At 41.1% G+C, this 21353-nt stretch overlaps 1 protein-coding gene across 15 annotated transcripts in view; it reads right to left on the bottom strand.

The window, feature by feature from the left end:
- ADCYAP1R1 (ADCYAP receptor type I) overlaps positions 1-21353 on the bottom strand; it is a 144512-nt gene that overhangs the window by 96375 nt on the left and 26784 nt on the right. For all 15 annotated transcript variants that reach the window (XM_064639381.1, XM_064639409.1, XM_064639401.1 and 12 more), the window contains exon 2: positions 14736-14901. In XM_064639381.1, coding sequence (XP_064495451.1) covers positions 14736-14786 — 51 coding nt within the window. In that variant the 5' untranslated portion in view covers positions 14787-14901. The remainder of the gene's footprint in view (positions 1-14735; positions 14902-21353) is intronic.

Raw genomic sequence — 21353 nt, 5'->3', positions numbered from 1 at the left:
AAATTATACCTGTTTAACAGTGCTCTGGATATCACTGAATGTAAGAAGACACATCACTTGTTGTATGATATTTGTCTCATAAAATTATTCAATTCCATTACTGGTATATATTGGCAACTGCAACTGACAATGGCAGAATTATCTTTAACCCTATAACTTGTATTTATATTATTTATATTTATACATAAACTATATATATTGCATTTTCAGAACCTGAGAACATGCAGCTCTGAACCAGGATCATGCCTTGTGATTTGAATGGAGCAGAAATGTGCCCCACTCAGGGACATGCAGTGAAGAGGTGACGGAGAGCAATTTTGGACCTCAATTCCCCATCCCTCATATTTCAAAGGAACAATAAAAACACATAATTCTTTCAAAGATGCCATAAAAGAGAAGCACATACCCAGGCTCACAGTCAACAGGGAGCCATGTATTAGCCACAATAAAAATGAAACAGCAATAATTGGCATTTTCATGGGAGCTCGAGAGAAAGGGGAAACAAAATCACACCCAGTTCTGTTCTTCAGTCACAAGAATTGAGCTCCACAACATCTCAGATGAGGAGTGACATGTAAAGGGGTTTTCTTTTTACACACTAGAAAAAATCCAGACCCACCCATCTCAATTTCTTTTCTGAGGAATCAAGAGCAGGAACTGTATGGAAGGAGACCAAAGAAAGGAATAAGCAATGCTGGATGAAGCCTCAGGTCCACAGCACTGGGCAGGATATTCAGTCATAAATACCTACAAACAGTGGGCCAACTGCAGCCTTCTGACACCCTAGAGAATCTTCCCCGTGAGAAACCAGCCCTGAACACTCCTGATTTTTAATTTTATTTTGTTTTCACGGTGCTGTGGGGTGGGATCCCCAAAAGTAGAGGTTTTGGAAGGGCAACACACTGTATAAAGAAGTTGGACTGGCACAGAACAGCATATTTGAGAGCAGTTCCAGCTGCAGGTGTGTTACACATACAGCTCCCTCTTTCTCCTTTCCAAAGTTTCTTCTGGTTTTGTTTTTTTTTTGTTGGTTTTTTTTACCTTTTCTAACATTTTATGTATTAATATTATTATTTACTAGTTGCTGTAACAAGCAGACTCTGCCATTATAAACCACAACCCAAAGTTTTATGAACCATGATGTAAGAATTCAGATTATTACTTAATCCTGCAAAAAGTGGGTTTCCTATCCCTGTGTGTGACTCCTTATCTAAATGTTTTGCTTCATGTGGTGTGAGGATAGATAAGATATAGAGACTGCCTGTAAAATAACCACAGGGTAGGAGGCAGGAGGGACCCAGCCCCCTCTCTGTGGGCAGCATAAAATGTGTGCAGTAATTAATTTATCACACATGCACTGCTCACGAGGCCCTCTTGGAATGTCCTCCCAGAGACCAAACGACATGTCATGAACCTCAAGTGGGTTTCAAGAAGATCATAAATACAAACGTGTTACAAAATAACTGCAAAATTACTAGAAAACAAACTGAAGCAACCAAACACAGAGCCAGATTGCACAAGGGATCTCAAATTCCTGTTTTACTCTTATATCACCGCAGGGGAGGATTTGATTTAAGGAGGGACAACACACAGGGGCAGAGATGGTCTTCTGCTTCCAACAGATCTCCCCCTTAAAGGGTGACTTCATTCCAAACAAACCAGCAGGACCTGGATGCATTTCAGACCCCGACAGATAAGCCACAGGTCTCACTTTCAGAGTCTTGTCATGACCCAGATTCAGCTCCAGCATTTTCTACTCCACTGCTCTACAGAAATTTGCTCAGATAAGGGGTTTATTACCAAACAAGGGCAAATTCAGGATGCATTTCATTATCCTGATGGTACCACTCCTGTTGATCTCAGCTCCCCCAAGATGCAGCAGGCACCTGAAGAGTTAAGCCAGTCACTTCAGCTGGCAGGTACAAGGGCATCCTTGATGCAGAGCTGGTGGCACAGGGGCTCTGTCCCAGGGTAACAGATGCCTCAGCTGTGCTGTTTGCAGCTGGCTGCAAGTCACAGGCTTCTGGACTCAAAATCTTCTGCATATTTAAATGGGGGACAATTTTTCTTTTTCAAGAAAAAAAAGAAAAAGAAGAAACAAAGGCCTTAGAGCCCAAGCATGCATGGTTAGAATTCTGTACTACAGCTAATAAGTCCTGGCTAATACATTCAAGCCTCTCTTCCCAAATTTAATGTGATGAATGTGTAGAAGTGCCAATTAAAGCATCCTGGAGAAATAAGTGAGTGTTCTGCTAGGGTGTTTGTGCATTCCATTTTAATGGGGTCTTGTCTGTTAACTAAGAGAGCCTAATTTTAAGTATTTCAGCTTGAAAATTCTGGGTCCTACTTCGTCTGTGACACTGGATCATAGATCACAGAATATTCTGAGTTGGGAGGGACTCAAAAGGATCACCCAGTCCAACTCCTGGCCCTGCACAGGACAGAGCCAAAAATCCCATCCTGTGCCTGAGAGTGTTGTCCAAACACTTCTTGAACACTGGTAGACTTGGTAACATGACCACTTCTCTGGGAAACCTATTCCAGTGCCCAAACACCTTCTGGGTGAGGAACCCTTTACTAATATCCAGCCACATCACAGCCTCATTGATACCTGGTTCTGAAATCTTCAACCATCCTGGATTCCCACACGTCTCAATGTCTCCTGACACCGTGTTCACCCCAGCAGGAAACCCAAATTTTGCCTCTTTGTCAGTGGTGGTTGGTGAGAGTCCCACAGTGACTGCAACACAACCTCAGAAACCTGCCTTGCTTGGCATGATAACCATGAGTTCATGCCCATGTCTTTCCCTTTATGCTATTCCTAGTAAATCAAAGGCCTCAGAAAAGGTTGTTGCTCAGTTCCAGCTGAATTTTCCCACATGAATGCCTTCCCAGGACCTGAAGTGGCCAGGGTTTCTCAGTTATTAACCTTAACAGCTTTATTTTCACCTCCCTGCTCATATCCAGACATTAATTTCTCTTCTGCTGTTCCAGTTACAGAAAGAAAAGCTGGTTCCACCACGGACACTGTTTTTACTTTTCAGGGAGTTTAGGTCCAAGCTGAGGGAGCTGGGGTTGTTTAGCCTGGAGAAGTGAAGGCTTCAGTGAGATCTCAGTAATCTTAGGAGGTCTTCCAGTGCCTAAAGGGGCTCCAAGGGAGCTGGAGAGGGACTTTGGACAAGAGCCTGGAGTGACAGGATGAGGGGGAATGGTTTCAAAGTGAAAGAGGACAGGGTTAAATATTAGGAAGAAATTCTTGGCTGTGAGAGTGGGGAGGTCCTGGCACAGGTTGCCCAGAGAAGCTGTGGCTGCCCCTGGATCCCTGGAAGTGTCCAAGGCCAGGTTGGACAGGCCTTGGAGCAACCTGGGCTAGTGGAAGGTGTCCCTGCCCATGGCAGGGGATGGGACTGGATGGTCTTTAAGGTCCCTTCCAACCCAAACCATTCCATGATTCTATGGCTGTGTGATTATTGTTCATCCCAGAGCCATCCACGTGCAATGGAATAAAAACATGCAAAATCCTCTCCACTTATTTCTGAATTGTAACATGCCCCCTCCCCAAAAAAATATAATTTGAACCCTTGGAATGGCAACATTAAATTGCAGTAACGTTCTAATTTGGTTCAGGCTGAAGTTAATAGAAAGGAGGTAGTTTCATTTTCCTTGGAGAACGATAAGATCAGAAATGGGAGCAGCTATTTTGGCTGCTTTGATTTCCCTGCTATCAGAAGGAAACATTAACACATGTAAATACTGTGTGTATTATACAAGGTGAAGAGAGAAACAGAGAAGGGATTCCTCTGCCAGGAGAGCAAATTGCTGTCATACTTAAGCTAAACAAAGATTTGAAAGCGAAATTGGTGAAACCTCTTTTATGTTGTCCCTCATGGGTTGTGCTGGGTGATTCCAATATATGTTATCTGACATTTATTTGATCCTCAGGATTACTGTGTTCAGAATTTTTACATTACACCTTTGACAACAGATAGATATTACACATATTCACACATAAAACCCCCCTCAGAATAAAAATCAGTGGTCCAAAATGCAAAAAATCAGTAGTGAGAACACAATTTTTAGATTAAAGTCATTCATACACATCCCTGTCAAATCTTTTTTTTTTTTTTCCCTGTATATTGCATTAAACCGGATTTAATTCTTCCCCTTTTTTAACTGTGTTATTTTACGATGACTTCTGGCTTCTGCCAGCTTCTGCAGCTGTCTGGTGTTTGGCTTTTTTCCCAAATCCATGAACACAGCTGGAAGATTTCCACTTCCCATTGCTCAACAACCCCAAGCCTCCCTTTGGAAGCAGCGCCGTGTAGTGGGAGCCGCCCTCAGTACAGGATGACCTGCCCTTCAGACACTGACTGTCACTCACAAGGTGTTATTTTGGATTTCATTAGCAGAGATGTGGGAAAAATCCATGGATTCAAAGGGGAAAAGAAGTTGAATTTCCATCTTTGCGGCCCCTAATTGAATAGCTGCAGAATTAATGTTGTAAAGAGTGTGAAAACCAAAGGAAAATATCATTTCTGGTACCCATCTATGGTTTAAATTCACAGAAAAAAATCCCCAAAATGTTAAAATAAAGCTGCCCAGCTGTTGGATGAGTAGAACAAATAAACTGCTGTGCAGTACAGGAGGAATAATAATGTCAGTGCAGTGCAAAAGTGAAGGCACTCATCTGATAGAGACTTGGGTGTTACAAATATCCACGTTAGAAAATCAGGAGACACTGTGTCATTCCTGGGCCATCTCTATCTGTGCTTTTCCAGAACACCCAGGGGTGTTCTCAGTTGTTATAGCAGGTACTGTTCACGGACATGGATTTTATAGGTGTGAATAATTCAGATACCAGGTCGTGTTCGAAGAAGTATGAGAGAAAAGGCAGAAAAACAGAATGTTTGATCATCAGTTCAGCACAATGAAGTGATGGCCTAAAGGCACCTTTCCCTTAGATCTCACTGATGAAATTTTGTATGCTTTGAGCTGCAAAATAGATGGAATATACCACCCAACATTTTTTTTTTTCCAGGTTAGCTGAAGGTACGAAGCTCAGAATGCCTGAAAGCCAAGTGTCCCACAGAGCTCCTTAACCCTGGGCAGATCTCCAGGCAGCTCAGAACCAGGTGCTTCTCCAAAAAAGAGGTAAACCCAGCTTCTCATATCTCACACATCTGCATTTCTAACCATCACTAACACCTGACCATCCTTAGCATTAAGTGGATTCATCTTTTCCACACCTTTTAGGGACAGGTCAGTGCAGTCTTTGACACAAACAGAACTGAGACACAAGAAGCTGCAGCTGCTCAAATCGAGCACTAAACAGGGTCAATAAGAACATTTCCCCCTCCAGCTCCCATGCCTTAGGTTACTGCTAAAACTGTGATTCAGTGATCCTGAATTGCCAGACACCTGCACTAGCTGTTAGATCAAAAAAATAAAAATAAATCTGCTGTGTTTTTTGAGCAGTAGCATAAGTCTTTAGCCATTGACCACATGGAGTAGTGCCCCCAGATCACAGAATTCTAGAATGGTTTGGGTTGGAAGGGACCTTCAAAAACAGCTCATTCCAATCTCTGCCATGGGAAGGGACACCTTCCACTAACCCAGGTTGCTCCAAGCTCTGTCCTACTTGGCCTTGGACACTTCCAGGGCTGGGGCAGCCACAGCTTCTCTGGGCAACCTGTGCCAGGGTCTCCCCACCCTCACAGGGAAGAATTTCTTCCTAATATCTAATCCTAAACTGCCCTGTTTCAGTTTAAAGCCATTCCCTCTTTTCCTATCCCTACAAGCCCTTGTCCTAATACGAGCTGTGGTTTGGACTCTCTGCTGTCTAACACAGCTTGAGATATATGTTGAAGTTCTTATTTTTCTGTAGGGGATCAACAAAATCCCTTCATTTGCCTAAACATTCACACAAAACCGTTAGAAAATTAATTTGTCTGAGGATATGGACCTTCTGTCAAATTTAGCAGAAACCACCCACAGCATTCAGGTTTTAGGGAGAGACAGACGACATGGAGGAGTAGAAAAATAAACATATAGGCATAGATGTGACGCCTTAGGGCATTAAAGGCCCTTCAGAGTGTTGCAACCCATCCCCACTAATTGCTGCCTGTCTGTATAAAATTCCTGACTCTCCCATAGCTGCTCTGCAAATGGAGAGCACCTGGGAATGCTACAGCTACAGCCAGTTATGGGATGAGTAGTAACTTCTTCAGTTTTGAGGTCAAACTTTTTAAACTGAAAATATTCAGTGAGAGCCAACAGTTATTTTAAATTAGCCTGCAGTTTGTTCACCTGGTGCTTCTTCATTAGTTCAGACATAAAATACAACATATGATGTAAAAAAGGTTTAGATTTCCCCCATCCATGTTGCTGGAAGAGGAACTAAAATGGACTGGCTTGCAGTGAAACAGCATGAGAATTTAATTTCTACTGCTGTGCAAACATGTCAAGTGTTTTGTTATGTTTTCTAAGTAATGGAGGAAATTATCATAAGTGGCTAACAGAGATCTAATAACTAAAACCAGCTCAGCCAGGGGGCAGCAGGAAAAAGAAAAAACAAAACATTTTAATATCTGTGAGGAAGTAAAAACAACTTTATACCCTTGAGCTTTAGTGTATCTCTAATCCTATCCAAGATACATTTTGCATAAGTTATCTTGCAAACCAGAAAGCCAAAGTAAAGGTCCAAAATAGTTTTAAGAGAAACGTGTGATATGCTCAGATGTGGCTATCAGGGAAAAAGAATTTAAAATAAATTAAAATCTCTGTACTTTGCCTTCCCGAAAGCACACATATCAGTAGCTCAAATTATTGACAAATTGTTTCAGGGGTCTTCAAACCAAATCAACAGCCTGCATTTAGCCCAAATAACCCCTGCATAAAACACCTTGGCCACAGATGTTGAGATGAAGAGAGACTGTGGGACCAAAATCATTTCAAAAGAGTGAGTACAAAGCAGCTGAAGTGTTTTCTTCTTATTTTCTAAAGCTCTCAGAGAATTAATAAGAATTTTGCACTCCAAAAGACGCCTACTGAGCAAGAAAAGAACATTGCAGAAATATGTAATTGTGAAGTTCAGGAACAGTAAAAAACTTCATCACTTTGAAATCCTCAACAGAATTTTTCAGTGTGCAGATATAAAATATATTGTATAGCAGTGAAGTTGGGTACTGAACATGTATGAAATCACTAAATTTCCCAACAAAAATAAAATGTGCTTGGAAGGTGTTCATTGAGACTATTTTCACTCAAAATGTTGATTATATTTACAGTCTAAGCTGTATTGATACCAAAAATCTCCCACAAGCAGCTGTAATTTGTTCATTTTTTAAAAAGGGGGAGGAGTTATAAAGTGCTCCTTTTCCATATTGTGTCTTGTTTGAAAAAAATATTTAGAAATCTGAGATTGTACAAAAAAAAGGGGGGGTTAAAATTGAGATTGGATTCTTTGAACTTGACTAGAAATAATAATTCTATCAAAAGTACTACAAAGTATTTTTAGCATGTTATTATGTGGGGAACACATTTTTCCTGTTTTCTTTAAAAGGGATCTTTTTTCCTTTTTTTTTTTTTTAAAGATCCTAAAGTATTTAATGGATGCATTTGTCATTTTTCTTAACTACAGATACGAAGATCCATTGGCATCTGCTCTCACCCACAAAAGAACATATATTCAACACTGGATTTTAAAAATGTGTTCCAGGAAAGGCAGTAAACAGGATTCTTTGTGATAACCTTACAAACCACCCTCCAAAGATGAGTCAGAAGATACTGAAAATTCAAGACAATCAGCTGGGCAAAAGTGACTTTCTGTCATCAGTTCATGATCCAGATAACATTCACAGAATACCCCACACAGCTCAATAAACATGAGGTTTCTAAAAGCTAAAGAAGCCAAAATCTAGTCTGAGACAGTTTTTGAGGACACTGCAGTAAGGAGAGTGTTAGGGGGATTTAGGATGGGTTAATCCAATCTCTAGAGGTGTCTTTCCCTGGCCACTGAGTATAGAAGAATCATGATTATATGATAATATAGGTAAATATATCAATCTGAGGCACTGGCACAGGTTGCCCAGAGAAGCTGTGTGTTCTCCATCCCTGGAAGTGTTCAAGGCCAGGTTGGACAGGGCTTGGAGCAACCTGGGCTAGTGGAAGGTAAACCTGTTGGAACTGGAGGATCTTTAAGGTCCCTTCCAACCCAAACCATTCCATGATTCTACGGTTCTAACCTGGACATCCAGCATTTAGGTGGCTAACTACTGCCCTAAGTACTTTTCCTGACTTATTTAGGGCACAACTCAGCTCCAACATGCACAGGAAAGAACAGAGGCACGTCCCATTCAGTCACGTTCTCAGTTAAGGGTAAAACTTGCATTATATGGCATGGAATAAACAGAGCACAGAGATCATCGTGTTTTAGCACAGAAGGGATTCTGTATCTCCCAAATCCACACTTCCAAGTGATTTCCACATGGAGAAAATAAACCTGAGAGGACTTTTCAGGATCTTGAGCACAGGCTACCCTGGGGTGAGGCATTCACCCTTTGCCAAGGAAGACAGGGAGGGGTTTGATGGGTTGGGTTCTGTGCCCTTGGGCACTGCAGCACTTCAGCTTTAGGGTTGAAAAATGCTTTTTAAAGGGCCTCAGAGGCTTTGATTAAGTAGCCATGTGTCCACTGCTTTGGAAAAGAAGCCCTGGAAGCCACTTTAGGCACGGTATGCTCTGCCTTGGATCAACCTTCCAACTGCTGGATGGTTCACCTGGAGGGGTTTGTGGTGTGCAACCTTGAGGCAAATATTGACCCCATATCCTCCCCCAGACAGGCTTTCAGCATTTGGATCCTCAGGGATGCCCCAATTCTTACCATAGGATGTACATTCCCTCTGAGAAGCAGTGGAGTTTTTTTTGGGATTGGGAAAAAACTGTTTATTGTAGTTATGATGAGAGGGACAGGAGGCCACATAAAAGACCAAATCCCTCATAGTGGAAGAATGCTGTAGATGGAGGATTTTTAGATAATTTTCCCCTCTCTTCCTGCCTTTTTCCTCCCACTTCCCCTTTCTCTGTATGTAGCTTTGGTTCTTCATCACAGTTATCTCTTCAAGCTGACTCCACAGGAAATCCTCTTGGGCTGCTGACTCAGCAAATCCAAGGCAGAGCAGCCCAGCAGCACATTTGCTGGAGACATGAATAATATCCCTCCAGGAGCTGGATCTTAATAGCTGAGCAACATGAAAAAAATCATAGATTCTAATTTTACCTTTTTTTTTTTTTTTTCCAGGCTCCTTTTTAAAGAAATCTTTTTATTTCCCAATTTGTTGTTTGGTTGCTCATCCAACCCTCCTCTAAGCTCATGAATACAAAACCAGCAGGGAAAAAAAAAATCATATTAATGTCCTTAAATCAGTGCTGTTATCATGTTATTGGCCTGTCACAGAAATTATTGCTACTACCACAGGGCAAAAAGTTGAACACATTTATGGAATGTAGGGCAACTATTTTCTGCTTTGTCACCTGCTGCCTTGCATTTCCAAAACCTACACAACTTGCCTGCCTGAAGAAGGAAAGTTGCAGGTTTGTGTTTGAGCATAGAACCACATGTTGGTAGAATACTGTATTTCCAGAGTGGAGGTTTTTGGCTGTCATTCATCTTTTGTGCTTAATAAGCTAAGAAACTTTCAAGACCAGGTTGGGTGGGGCTCTGAGCAACCTGGCCTAGTGGAAGGTGTTCCTGCCTGTGGCAGGGGGTTGGAATGAGATGGTCTTTAAGGTTCCTTCCAACTCAAACCATTCTCTGATTCTATGAAAAACGTTTTAAGCAGGTGTCTTTCTTTATCTCCTGCAATAGCCTGATGTGCCCAGGGTGAGATTACAAGTTCCACAGAGCACCAACACCACATCAAGGTCTCCCATCACCTTCGGGCATCTTAGACAGGAGTGTAAACACGTAGACCCGTAGATATTTCAGGTGGAGATCTCACCCTGAGGGATGTGTCACTCTCTCCCTCTCTGTAAGTACCTGTCCCACCCAGCTGACAGGATAAGGAGCATCTGGAACCTCAGATCCTAATTTTTGTGCCTCTGAAAAGCACTTGCAGTTGGTGGGTGTCGAGACCCTGCGGTTCTGCGACGCTGATTGTCTCAGGTGCTTTTTGTGATGCACCAAAATTTCTGAGCCTTCTCTTTGAAACTACTTTACCCACCATTAGACATTCTGAGACTTTGTTTTTCTATTTTAAACAAGGCTTTTAAGAGGTTGCCATATTCTGCTGATTGCTCCTCATATTAAAAAGGAAAAGCTATGACAGTATTAATATCTTGGTTAGCTGAGTTTTTATCTCCTATGGAGAACATTCCCAGCAGTTCCCTGACTATATTTGTACATATTTATATTTTCATTACATAAATAACAAGGAAGTTCCATCTAACTGTGCACTGTGTTAGAGACACCTACAGTCCTACAGAGAACTTGACTTCTCTAATAGGGTTATGAGATGCTACAAATCACCAGGCAGATAAACTCATTAAAAGCTCTCTCATTAAGTCCTGCATGGAAAAAATAGTTTCCTTAAAGAGCAGGGACCAACCCAGACATTTCTGTTGGAGCCTGAGAAGCCTCACATTTGGGCTGCAGCAGGAAATGCATTAAAAAACATTGCAGGGTTGGAAAGGAACTAGTAGAATATTGTGTCTGAATACACCATGTTTCATCTTTTAAAAATGACAGAGGCTGAAATGTGGATATTTGAACGTAGCCTGGCACTGCAAGTGACAGCTACAGATGAATAACAGAGTTCTCAGCTCTGCAGCCCATACACACCCTTAAAAGATTGAGAAATATCACCCCCTTCAGCAAACAGGGGCTGAGCAAACAGATCTACTTTCTCTCCTCACCTCTTCATGAATTGCTTAAACATAATCAGATGGAGGTTTCATCCTCTGCTCTGTGAGATGCTGCCTGTGCACACAAATCTGGATTTGCCCATCTGACTGTCACACAGGGATCACACTTCCACGTTGGTACACAAGAGGCATCACTTACACCTTTGCTTTTCTTTCTCTCTCTTTTTTTTTAAAAGGAAGTCAGTGAACACATTTCCCAGTTAATGAAATGTTACAAAGAATGTTCTGCCATTTAAGCTTAACCATATTAAAAATGAATCCACAAGAAATTCCAAATATTAGGTGAAGAAATACGTGTGATTGAATTATCCAGACAGTTAAAACACCTGCATTGCAGTTACATTTAAAATTCAGTTCATACACTAAGCCAACTTTGTGAGTCATGAAATTCATTGTTTCTCAAGTACATTTGGAACCAGACAAAGGAATGATGGTTTAGGATCCTTTCTCCTCAATAATTTTATGATGACTTTTGTTATATTTTCCAATAAAAAAAAACCCAAGCCCACTGTTATCACAGATGAAGGGAATGTAAAATCAATCAAAATGACAGTGAAAATGAGTTCAGGAGTAAAATAAGCAGGGTGAAGAAAACTGATGTGCAAATGAAAAGAGATCTCAGAACGATGGAATCCTGGAATGGTTTGGGTTGGAAGGGACCTTAAGGACTATCTCATTCCAATCCCCCTGCCCTGGGCAGGGACACCTTCCACTGGACCAGGTTGCTCAGAGCTTCATCCAAACCAAAGAAAAGAATGAGAGTGACTGAGAAGAGGTGGCCCAGCTAACAAAAATGGATTAAAGTCAGCTAAAATAGCAACATCGGTGTTTAAATCTGGGAAAACACTTAAAATGGGGGGAAAAAAATAAAGCTCAAGAATTCCTCTAAGAGGCCTAGGAGCTGTTTTCAATCCCAAGTGATTCATAAAGTGGAATACATTTAATAGGCCAATACAGAACCTGTTAAATACATGAAAAATCAACCCACCCTTAGACTCTGACAGTCAGAATTGCCTTAACATGCACATTCCTAAATATGTCTTGGCATTTTATTTTCTTGTTGTCTGTTCTGAGTCTATATTTGAAGCCACTTAGAATTTCCCTGTAATACTTTGTCCCCTTTTAGCTTTTTCTTGCCCTGTTTGTGGGTGTGGACATCAGTCTGGGGGGCTTTGGTTTCCTGTGGGTGAAATGGGGACTGTGGGTAAATCCAAAACCTGCACATCCAAGCAGATTCAGGAGCTACTGCAACCACTTTGAGGAATGGAGACATGTGCCACAAAATGAGGATCAATCCCAACATCTAAGAACAGGAGCTCTCCTTGAGGATGACTGGAGATTCCTGGAGTACCAGATGAGTTTAGAGGAAAGCAATATAAAAGCAGTTATTTTCAGGAACTTTCTGAGGGTTAGGACGACATTCAAATTTATTCTATTCAGATTTATTCTAATTTTTTTTTTTTTAAATTTATGTCCACTCCCTTGGTAGAAAATCTGAAAATCTGCATGACAAGAAAGTACCAATTTGAGGTCATTGGTACAGCACATTAGAGGTGGTTTGAAGAGAAAATGAGTGTCCCAGTGGAGAGAAACGTGTTGCCACAAGCATTGCAAAAGAGCCGCAGCAAGGGAAGAATCATAAATAACATTATATCATTCCTGAAATTTGGTCTGTCAAAAGAAATGTAGGGAATCACTAATTGCATAATTTTGCACACAAATTATGGTGCAATCTCTGCCATTGGCTTAAGTCTGACCAAGAAATATGTGTGCAAAGACACAAATTCACGTGTGGTAAAAGCTTAACTTTAGTGTCTGGATTCCTGCAAAAGACTGGAATAAAATCATATAAATAAGATCATAAACACTGCAGACACACCACACATATAAAAGCACATTTCTTCTCATTAACTCTGATTTGCTCCACAGTATTTCATTAAAGAACTGTTCTTTCCAAAAGCTGGAGCTGATCACTAATTATCCAGCTCAGCAACCACAGCTATGTCCTGAAACGTTAACAATTGGAAACTTGCTGTCCTTCTACATCTGCCAGGAAGGTCGTGCCTATGAAAGCTCTGGAGATATGTTCATTTATTTCCCTTAATTAAAAACTGCTGCCCTCTAAATAAGAAGACACCTTTTGGCTGTCTCAAGCTGGGCACCAAAAATCTTGAAATATTCAAGGTCGCCGATCCTTGAACAAAAATGTCTTTCTGCTTTTTCCATTCACGTGACCGTTTGAGTAATTTTGTTCCAGTCTGAAAAACACGCTTGGGAAACCCAGGAATTCGACTTTCCAGTTTCTCCCAGTGCAGGATGCAGCTCACCAGCACTTACATGTGAGGAAACACTGAGGCTGTGCCAGGCTTAGCTGTTAAGATGGGAACTCCTGAGAGACTGAGGCACAACAGTTGTTATTTCTGGGTCTCAAACCAGAAGCAACAAGGTGTGTTTAAATAATCTGATGTATGTTAAAAAAAACTCCCACAAACCAGTATCTGAATTTCAATAACCTTTTATAGTCAGGACTTTCATACAAGAATTACATTATTTGGATGAACACAAGTATACTACCAGTTCCAACTCTGTTCTACAGAATTTAGCTGAATTATGTTACATTTCAGGTTTTCAGTTAAATAGAGTCGACTCTAATTAAGACTCCAAAAGGAAAAAAAAGTGTATTTTTGTATGCCAAAGTAAAGACAAGCCCTGTGTGGTGACATTGTAAAAGAGAGGTCACACAATGGATACACACAAGCACGAAACTCTGTAAAAGCTCCTAAAAGATGCTCTGGTCACATCACTACCATATTAAATTGTTGTTAATTAAAAATAAAACAAAATAATTGTCAAGAATGCTTTCAAATACCTGACTAATAAAGTGCAATAACATGAGAATATCTGTATATTAAGCAATTTTAAAGCACTTGCATGGAAATTGTGGAAGGTTATTAATAAAAATGGGATGGAGGATTTGAATCCTGGTGCTATTTGTCATGGGAGAGTTTTTTGAGAAGTGATGAAAAGCACATTTATGATCAATGGTCTAGCAAAGAACTGAGTTGAAATGCGAAATGAGTTCATTATAAGGGTTATGTGCTGTTCCTCACAGCTACAAAGGGAGAAAAAACATCTTTATTCAGTGTTTTTATGGCTGTTATGTGAGGTCAGATACAGCCACAATGTGTAGGGGGGCAATGGAGAAGAACAGTTACAATCCCCAGACGTGTTAAGACTGAGTTATTAATGGAACAGTGAGTTACTGAGTAAGTAAAGACTTCTGGGGAAAATTAATCCCTGTCATCTTCAGAAAGAGTTGAATATCTTCAGAAACGTGACAAATGACTCTGAATGCCTTTAGTATCTTTAGAGGAGGGCCATTTGTATTGTTTCTTAAAATCAGTCCTCTGAAAATGGAGGCATCCAAAAGCACTGCCTGAAACATCTCAAGGTTTAGGTTTCACAGGGCTGATAGGAATCTCTAATTTTATCCCCTCTGTCAGGAAAAAAAATACTCTTAAGCCCATGGATTTGAAAGAGAACCCCCCCTTTTTTTTTAATTATTACTTTGTTTTATGTTTATTCTTGGAGAAAAATAGTGAACAAGTGCCCTTAAGGAAGGGACTTGCCCTTCTCAGGATGAGCAGTGACCACAGTCCTATTGCATTAACAAAGGAGGTTGGAAAACCTTAACCCAACATAGGAAAGACCCACATAGAAAAAGCCAGAATTGGTGTCAGCAGAAGATTCTTCACTCCTGGCCATCAGAACATGTATTTATGTCAGGAAAATACAAATAAAAACATTTTTTCCTTACCATGGGAAGCAACACGAGAGTGAAGAGGCAGATCTTCCTGGTGAGGGCCATCTTCTCTCTTAATTAACTTCAGTCAAGTTTTTCCTCGTTAACACTGTGATTAGGGCTGAAGCACAGGCTCTCTGCAGGTATTTGGGTCGAGGTCCTCACCTCAAGGCTCAGATCTCTGCAATGAAAGAGGAAAAATGTTAAAAATATGGAAACCATGAAGAGAATGAAAAAGAGATGGGCCAAAACCAGGAGAACCCAACACTCGAACTCTGAGTTGCACATATTAGAGATCAACCATCCCTGTCTGCATTGCAGCTGTTAGAGATGGTTTTGGACACCTAATTTAAAGCCAAAGGACATCCAAAGTCTGTGTGATCAATAACTTGTCTCAAAGAAACTACAGAAGAGGCCCTGTAGATGCAAAAATTCTAAACTGTACCCAAAGGAGAAGGTAGGATGGATTGTTTTGAGCCAGAAAAAGGACCTGTCTGCTTAACTTCTGAAGCTGTGATTCACCCTTCATGATTTTCAGCAGTCTTTTAAAAGTACAGCTGTCTGGGGGCTTTTCAGGAGTGTGGAGGACATGATGATTTACTCCCGGAGATCATTTGTCCAGGTAACAAAATCCATGACCAGAGTTGTTAAAACCCCACGGCTCCTTGAGAACTCAGAAATAGAGGTGCAGAGGAATGAATTGTAGTCTTAAAGATTTATCCACATAATAAGACAATTTATAACTTCATTGCTTGGTCTCTGCCAAGGAGCTGAGCAGGTGGTCAGGACCTGACATTAGTTGTGTCCTTGCCCCTCCTGCCATAACCCAGGGCTTAAAAATTCCCACTCACTCCAAATCACAAAGATTTCTCAAACAGTTTCTCATTCATGACAACCTCTCTGTTTCAGAGTCCGGCTGGATCCAAACCTCATTTAAAACACAATCCTCCCTCAAATCCTGATACCTTGGTGACACAGCAGTCTCATTTCACCTACAGTCAGGTTTTTAGCACGGAGATAAACTTTCATTTGGGAGTCAAAATTAATCAAAAAAGAAGGGTGAAGAGAAGGGGGAAGGTGTTTTAAGATTTGGATTTATTTTTTTCATTATCCTGCTTTGACTTGTAAAGAACTGAGCTGTAAAAGAACTTTTACAATCAAAGGACACTCAATTTTTATACTGACTGCGACATACTGCCAGGATATTGGAATTTAGAAAGGAGAGAGTCTTTCAATTAAAAAATAAAAAAGGAAAATTAATCTCTCCTTAAAATTTTTGGAGAACAATGGTTCATAAAATTCACTCTAAACTGATCTGTTTTCCTCCATCCTCACTTGATCAGTCACTCCTGCTCTGCCCTGGCACTGAATTTAATTACTGAACTGTGTTTCTGATGGTTTATCAAATAATGAGGGACTGATAAGATCTCAGCTGAGGAGGACAGCAAACATCCATGGTGACATTCAGCCGTGAGCATTGGGAAAAGAAGGTCACTCCATTAACACAGGCAAGAGAAAACCAGACAGAGGCATCAGCAGACATTGGATTTGAAATTGTTTCTTGATTATTTGCACTCCTGTGTGCAGGCCAGTCCAGGAAGGCCAGAGAGGGATGTGGAGGTTGAATTATGTCCTTGCATTCTGTCACTGTAGTGCATCAGAAATTTGAATTATTTGAATTCTTTAAATGCAATGAAAGGGTGGTACATGCCTGACTAAAGGTGGACAAACACCCAGGGGGAAGGTGGGAACCTTTAGAATCCACTTTTTCCATTTTTTGAAGACCCAGTTCTACTTTAACCTGGCCTTCACCAGGTTTAAAAAGCGAAGACGTTTTCCATCTCCTGTTTCATCCGAGTTTCAAAGGAACTTTTCTAAAAGAGACAACAGGAACATCTGCAAACCATTTCACTGCTTTCCTTTCACATATTGCAGGGAAAAATAAAAGAATCTACTTCATTTTTTTCCCTTCAAGGTAGTCATGGAAACCTGCATCAAATGCTGGGCTGAGGCCTTCATGTCATCCACAGAGACTCAAGTGTTTATTAGGTAATAACAACTCCCAGTTCTGTGAACTTATGACCTGAACCTGCAGCAGAACCTGTGTTTATTATTTAGCAATTCCCAGCATGCATGATATACATACATGCACAGTCCACCTATTACCAATTAAAGGCTAATTACCTTTATTACTAATTAAAGCCTAGTTATCTGTATTACCAGTTAGGTCCTTGTTATCTCTATTACCAATTAAATCCTAGTTATCTCCCAGACAGGTACTATCAGCTATGTTTTACTAGAAAAATAGACTTATTTAAAAATACAGGCAATGTTGATAAAGCATTACCATTCAGTATTGAGAAAAATAATTAAATATATTAATATAGGATTTGGAAGGGAAGCTTGAATGATCAAATTTTTCTTCTGATGTCATTGGTAGCCAAATCCTGTAATTTCATTAGGAAATTATAGATACTGATGCTTCCATGTTGCTGTTTTAGGTGCTTCTGTCGCTGTAATTAAAATTAGTGAAGTCAGAGTAGCCAACACACCTTTCAGTTATGGATGTACAGATCCACAAAATAGTCTTCAATTATCTCTGGTGAAATAGAAGAGCTTTTGAAGTGTCTGAGAATCTGAAAACCAGTTGATTGTTACTAAAATGGAATGGGCTTCAGGAGATTATTTCAAGCATGGCTGAAATACATGTTTTAGATGTTGGTAGCTTGTTAGCAGGCCCAAATTTCTTAGTTAACTCTTTTAGGCCTAGCCTCCTGTTTCAGCAGCAGAACAGGTTTTGCCAGAGCTTTTCCAACCTGCCCTTGAAGCATCCAGGATACTTCCATAAAGAATCAAGAGTAGTGTTTACAGTGGATAAATGAATTCACCTTCATAGGTGAAGAAGAATTATTTTCTTAAGTCGTTAATTGACCAAAACAAGGCTTTTTTTTTTTAAATTCTTCTTTCTGTATTTCTTTCCCCTGTCTAAAAAGGGACTCTGGGGGGCTGATGAGGACAATTGCTCCATGAGAAGCCCACAAGTGTCAAGTGCACAACATGATGTCACTCATCAACAGAACCAGATAGTGGGTCCTTTCCAAGTGTGATGTGTCTACTGCCAGGGAGGCATAAAAAACGTAATAAATCACTCCCTAAAAGAATAAAAAGTCACCATATCAAATAATGAGTAAAACTGTTACACAGCATCACGTTGGATGAATGAAAGAGGGTTTTGAGTGACTTTATAAGGCAGTTGTGAGCTGTTATTGAGAGCTCACCCAAAATAAAACATCTGGTCTGGGCTCCTTGTTGTGGTCCTCCGGGATGTGTGCCAGTGGTTTGAAAGGAAACCAATACACTGCAAAGCTGACCCACAATGGCTTAGACCACTGATGATCAGAGGGTAATTTAGCACTTAATTCATCTTCCTTCAGTGTCTACTCAGGGCCTCCCACCACATCCTTTTCCTGCACCGTGACCAAGGTACTACACGAGTGTGGAAGTCAGAAAGATTCTGACAATGTGCAGCATCAATGGAGCTTTTGCAGGCTGAATATGTTTCAGAAAAGTCAATCACTCCATGCACAGTTATTCCAGTACTTCCTAAAGACATGAAGAACATTTCCCCAGGAAGAATAAACATGGGTGGAAAATTGCTGGGTGCAAAAGTGCTGAGGGGAATACCCCAGATGTCACCAGTTGGTCTGGCCCACAGAACACTCTCATCATTCCCATTTTCTCCCCAGGAAATGGAATTCCAGAACTGTTTATGGCACAGGGTTTGATAAATGGTCATTTTAGCTTATATACGAACAGGTTAATTATCACAAAAACATCAAATGATTTGGGTTGGAAGGGACCTTAAAAATCATCTTGTTCCACCCTCTGCCATTGGCAGGGACACCTTTCACTAGCCCAGGTTGCTCCAAGCCCCATCCAACCTGGCCTTGGACACTTCCAGGGATGGGGCAGCCACAGCTTCTCTGGGCAACCTGTGCCAGGGCCTCCCTACCCTGACAGGGAAGAATTTATTCCTAAAATCTAATCTCGATCTGCCCTCCTTCTGCTTAAGGCCATTTCCCCTTGGACTTTCACTCCATGCCTTTGTGAAAAGTCCCTCTCCAGCTCCTCTGTAAGCCCCCTCTAGGCACTGGAAGGTGCTCTCAGGTCTCCCCAGAGTCTTTTACCCTTCTCCAGGATGAGCAGACCCAACTCTTTCAGCCTGAAGTCACAGGAGAGGTGTTCCAGCCCTCTGATTAACTCGGTGGCTCTCCTGAATCATCACAGGGCTGGAACTCCTTCCATTATGCAACTGATTCTTTATCTGTGTTCTTCAGGCTCTCAATACAAGGTGTGAAGCCCAGTGCATTTCATTGTTTCCCTCCTAAAACTTCCCAAATGTAGCAAGCCAGCTACATAATGTGGTGAACTGGGCATGGTGCACCTTCCTCATGTCAACCGAGAGACACTTGCCAGCAACAAGCAGAGCTGGGAAATCAACCCTTCAGTGACCTAAGACACGTCACCTACTTTTAGAAACCCAGGAGACACATGAGCTCATTGTCAAGTCTCTTTATATAGTCAACAGAGAGAAGCAGACACATGAAGAAAGCGTTTTGTCTGACCTATTTTAACTGTCTACTTTCAACTTTCGACTTCTCTCCCCCGGAGTGTAAAGCAATTCTTGACATCCACATTGTGGAGACCTAAATTTGGGCAGAATGATCCCACCTCCAATCTCTTCTGAAGTATATGGATCAGCAAGATGAAACACAAGACAGCAAAGTTCGACACTCCACGAAGGCTTGAGAAGGAATTTGGTTGTTTAGGGTGTCAAGAAATTAATGCTGACACATTTAAGGCAACAGAAAAGCTAAAAGAAGGTTTAACTGAATACCGGACAGCAAGAGCTCTGAAGTTTCCCATGGAAAATAGCCCATAAAGAGCAATCCTGTCAAGGCAGAGAAAAAGAACATCATGGTCTTTCCACTACCTCTAAGAGAGCACTTACTATTTCTCAGAGTTTAAATATTTTGGGTTGTTTTCATTTACTTAATTAGCGAATTCACTGAAATTAAAGTTTCTTCATGCATCACAGCATCTGAGCATCTGACTCTACTTTCTTTTAAAAACCAAGAGGTCCCTTTACATGTTTAACTGGAAAAGTCCCCCAAGTCCTTGTTTCCATTGCTCACGTCTGTTGTCAGTGAAAAAACAGGATTCAAAGGGTAATTATTTTAGGAGGTCTGAGAGGTGGATTTTGTCCTACAAGTGACAAAACCCTTTTCAGCTGCACGTGAATGTTTCAAGGGTCTCAGGCACAAATGCTACACCTTTTCCTGAAAGAGTTGTCAACCAACAAGCTGGATTTTTTTTCCCAGGATAGTCCAGAAGGATGGATGGAGGCTGTAGGACACCCAGCCAAGGTTCTAATGAACTGATGTGGGGATCATACCTGAAAACCATCCATTAACAAATGATACATTCAGGCAGACTCTCCTAATATCCAGTGTTTCCACTGCTCAGGAAAATTGTTGCTTTTGACTTTAGGAAACTTAAAAGGGAGCTGATCCAATGCTAGTGGCAATTTAACATGGAAATAATAGTTGAAAGAAATATATTCAGCTGCTGCCTGGCTTAAGCATTTCAGTGTTAATGAAGAACCAAGTGTCTCAGCAGTAATCTTTTTTCTGTCTGGGGGAATAGCTTTTTGATTTTTTTCCTTGCATAAAATTCAGAAAACACCTGTGAATTTCACTACAACTCCCTCTCTAAAAATGAAGATAAAAGTGTGATTAAAGTAGGAAACGGTAAATTGCAGGTGTTGTGACTCCCCTATGCAAATCAAGCCTTAGTGTTAAAATATTTTTACAGAAAGTAGGATTATCAACTTCATTTACTTCCACGAGGATTTGTGTGGGAAAGAAATCAAAGCAGTGTGGGTTTGCAAGAAGAATAACTGATAAAAGCATTCACAGAACTGGGGGTTGGAAGGACCTCTGGAGATTGTTCAGTCCAACTTCCCTGCTCAAAGCAGGGTCAGCTACAGTGGGTAACAGGTTATTCAAAACCCATTTTCAACCAATTTCTGAAGATCTCTAAATGTTAAGGCTCTCCACAACCTGTACTTGACCATTCTAACAATAATAAAGTGTTATTTATAGTTGAATTTCCTGTATATCTATGTGAGCTTGTTGCCTCTTATCAGCAGTGAGAGGAGCCTGAGTCTGCCTCCTTCCATCAAATATTCCTATACATTGAGATCCCTCAAATCTTCTCTTCTCAAGTCTAAACAGACATAGGTCCCTCAGTCTCTCCTTGTAATTCCTTATCCATCTTTGTGGCTCTTCCCAGGGCTCCCTGCAGTGTGTTTGTGTCCTCAGCAGCCCAGTCCTGGACGTGGAGCTTCAGATGTGTCTCCCCAGGGTTGAGAGGACATCCCTTGAGATGCTGCCAACGCTTTGCCTCGTGCAGTTGATGATGCTTTTGGACTTCACTGCTGCCAGGACACTTTGCTGGCTCAGGATCCACTTCATGTCCACCCAGAGCCTCAGGTCCTTCTCTGCAAAGGTGCTTTCCAGCCAGCTGATCCCCAGCCTGCCCTTGTGCACAGGATTCTTCCTCTCCCAGTGC

Source organism: Pseudopipra pipra, chromosome 1 (genome assembly GCF_036250125.1).
Source record: "Pseudopipra pipra isolate bDixPip1 chromosome 1, bDixPip1.hap1, whole genome shotgun sequence".
Taxonomy (NCBI): domain Eukaryota; kingdom Metazoa; phylum Chordata; class Aves; order Passeriformes; family Pipridae; genus Pseudopipra; species Pseudopipra pipra.
This window is presented reverse-complemented; position numbering and strand designations above follow the sequence as displayed.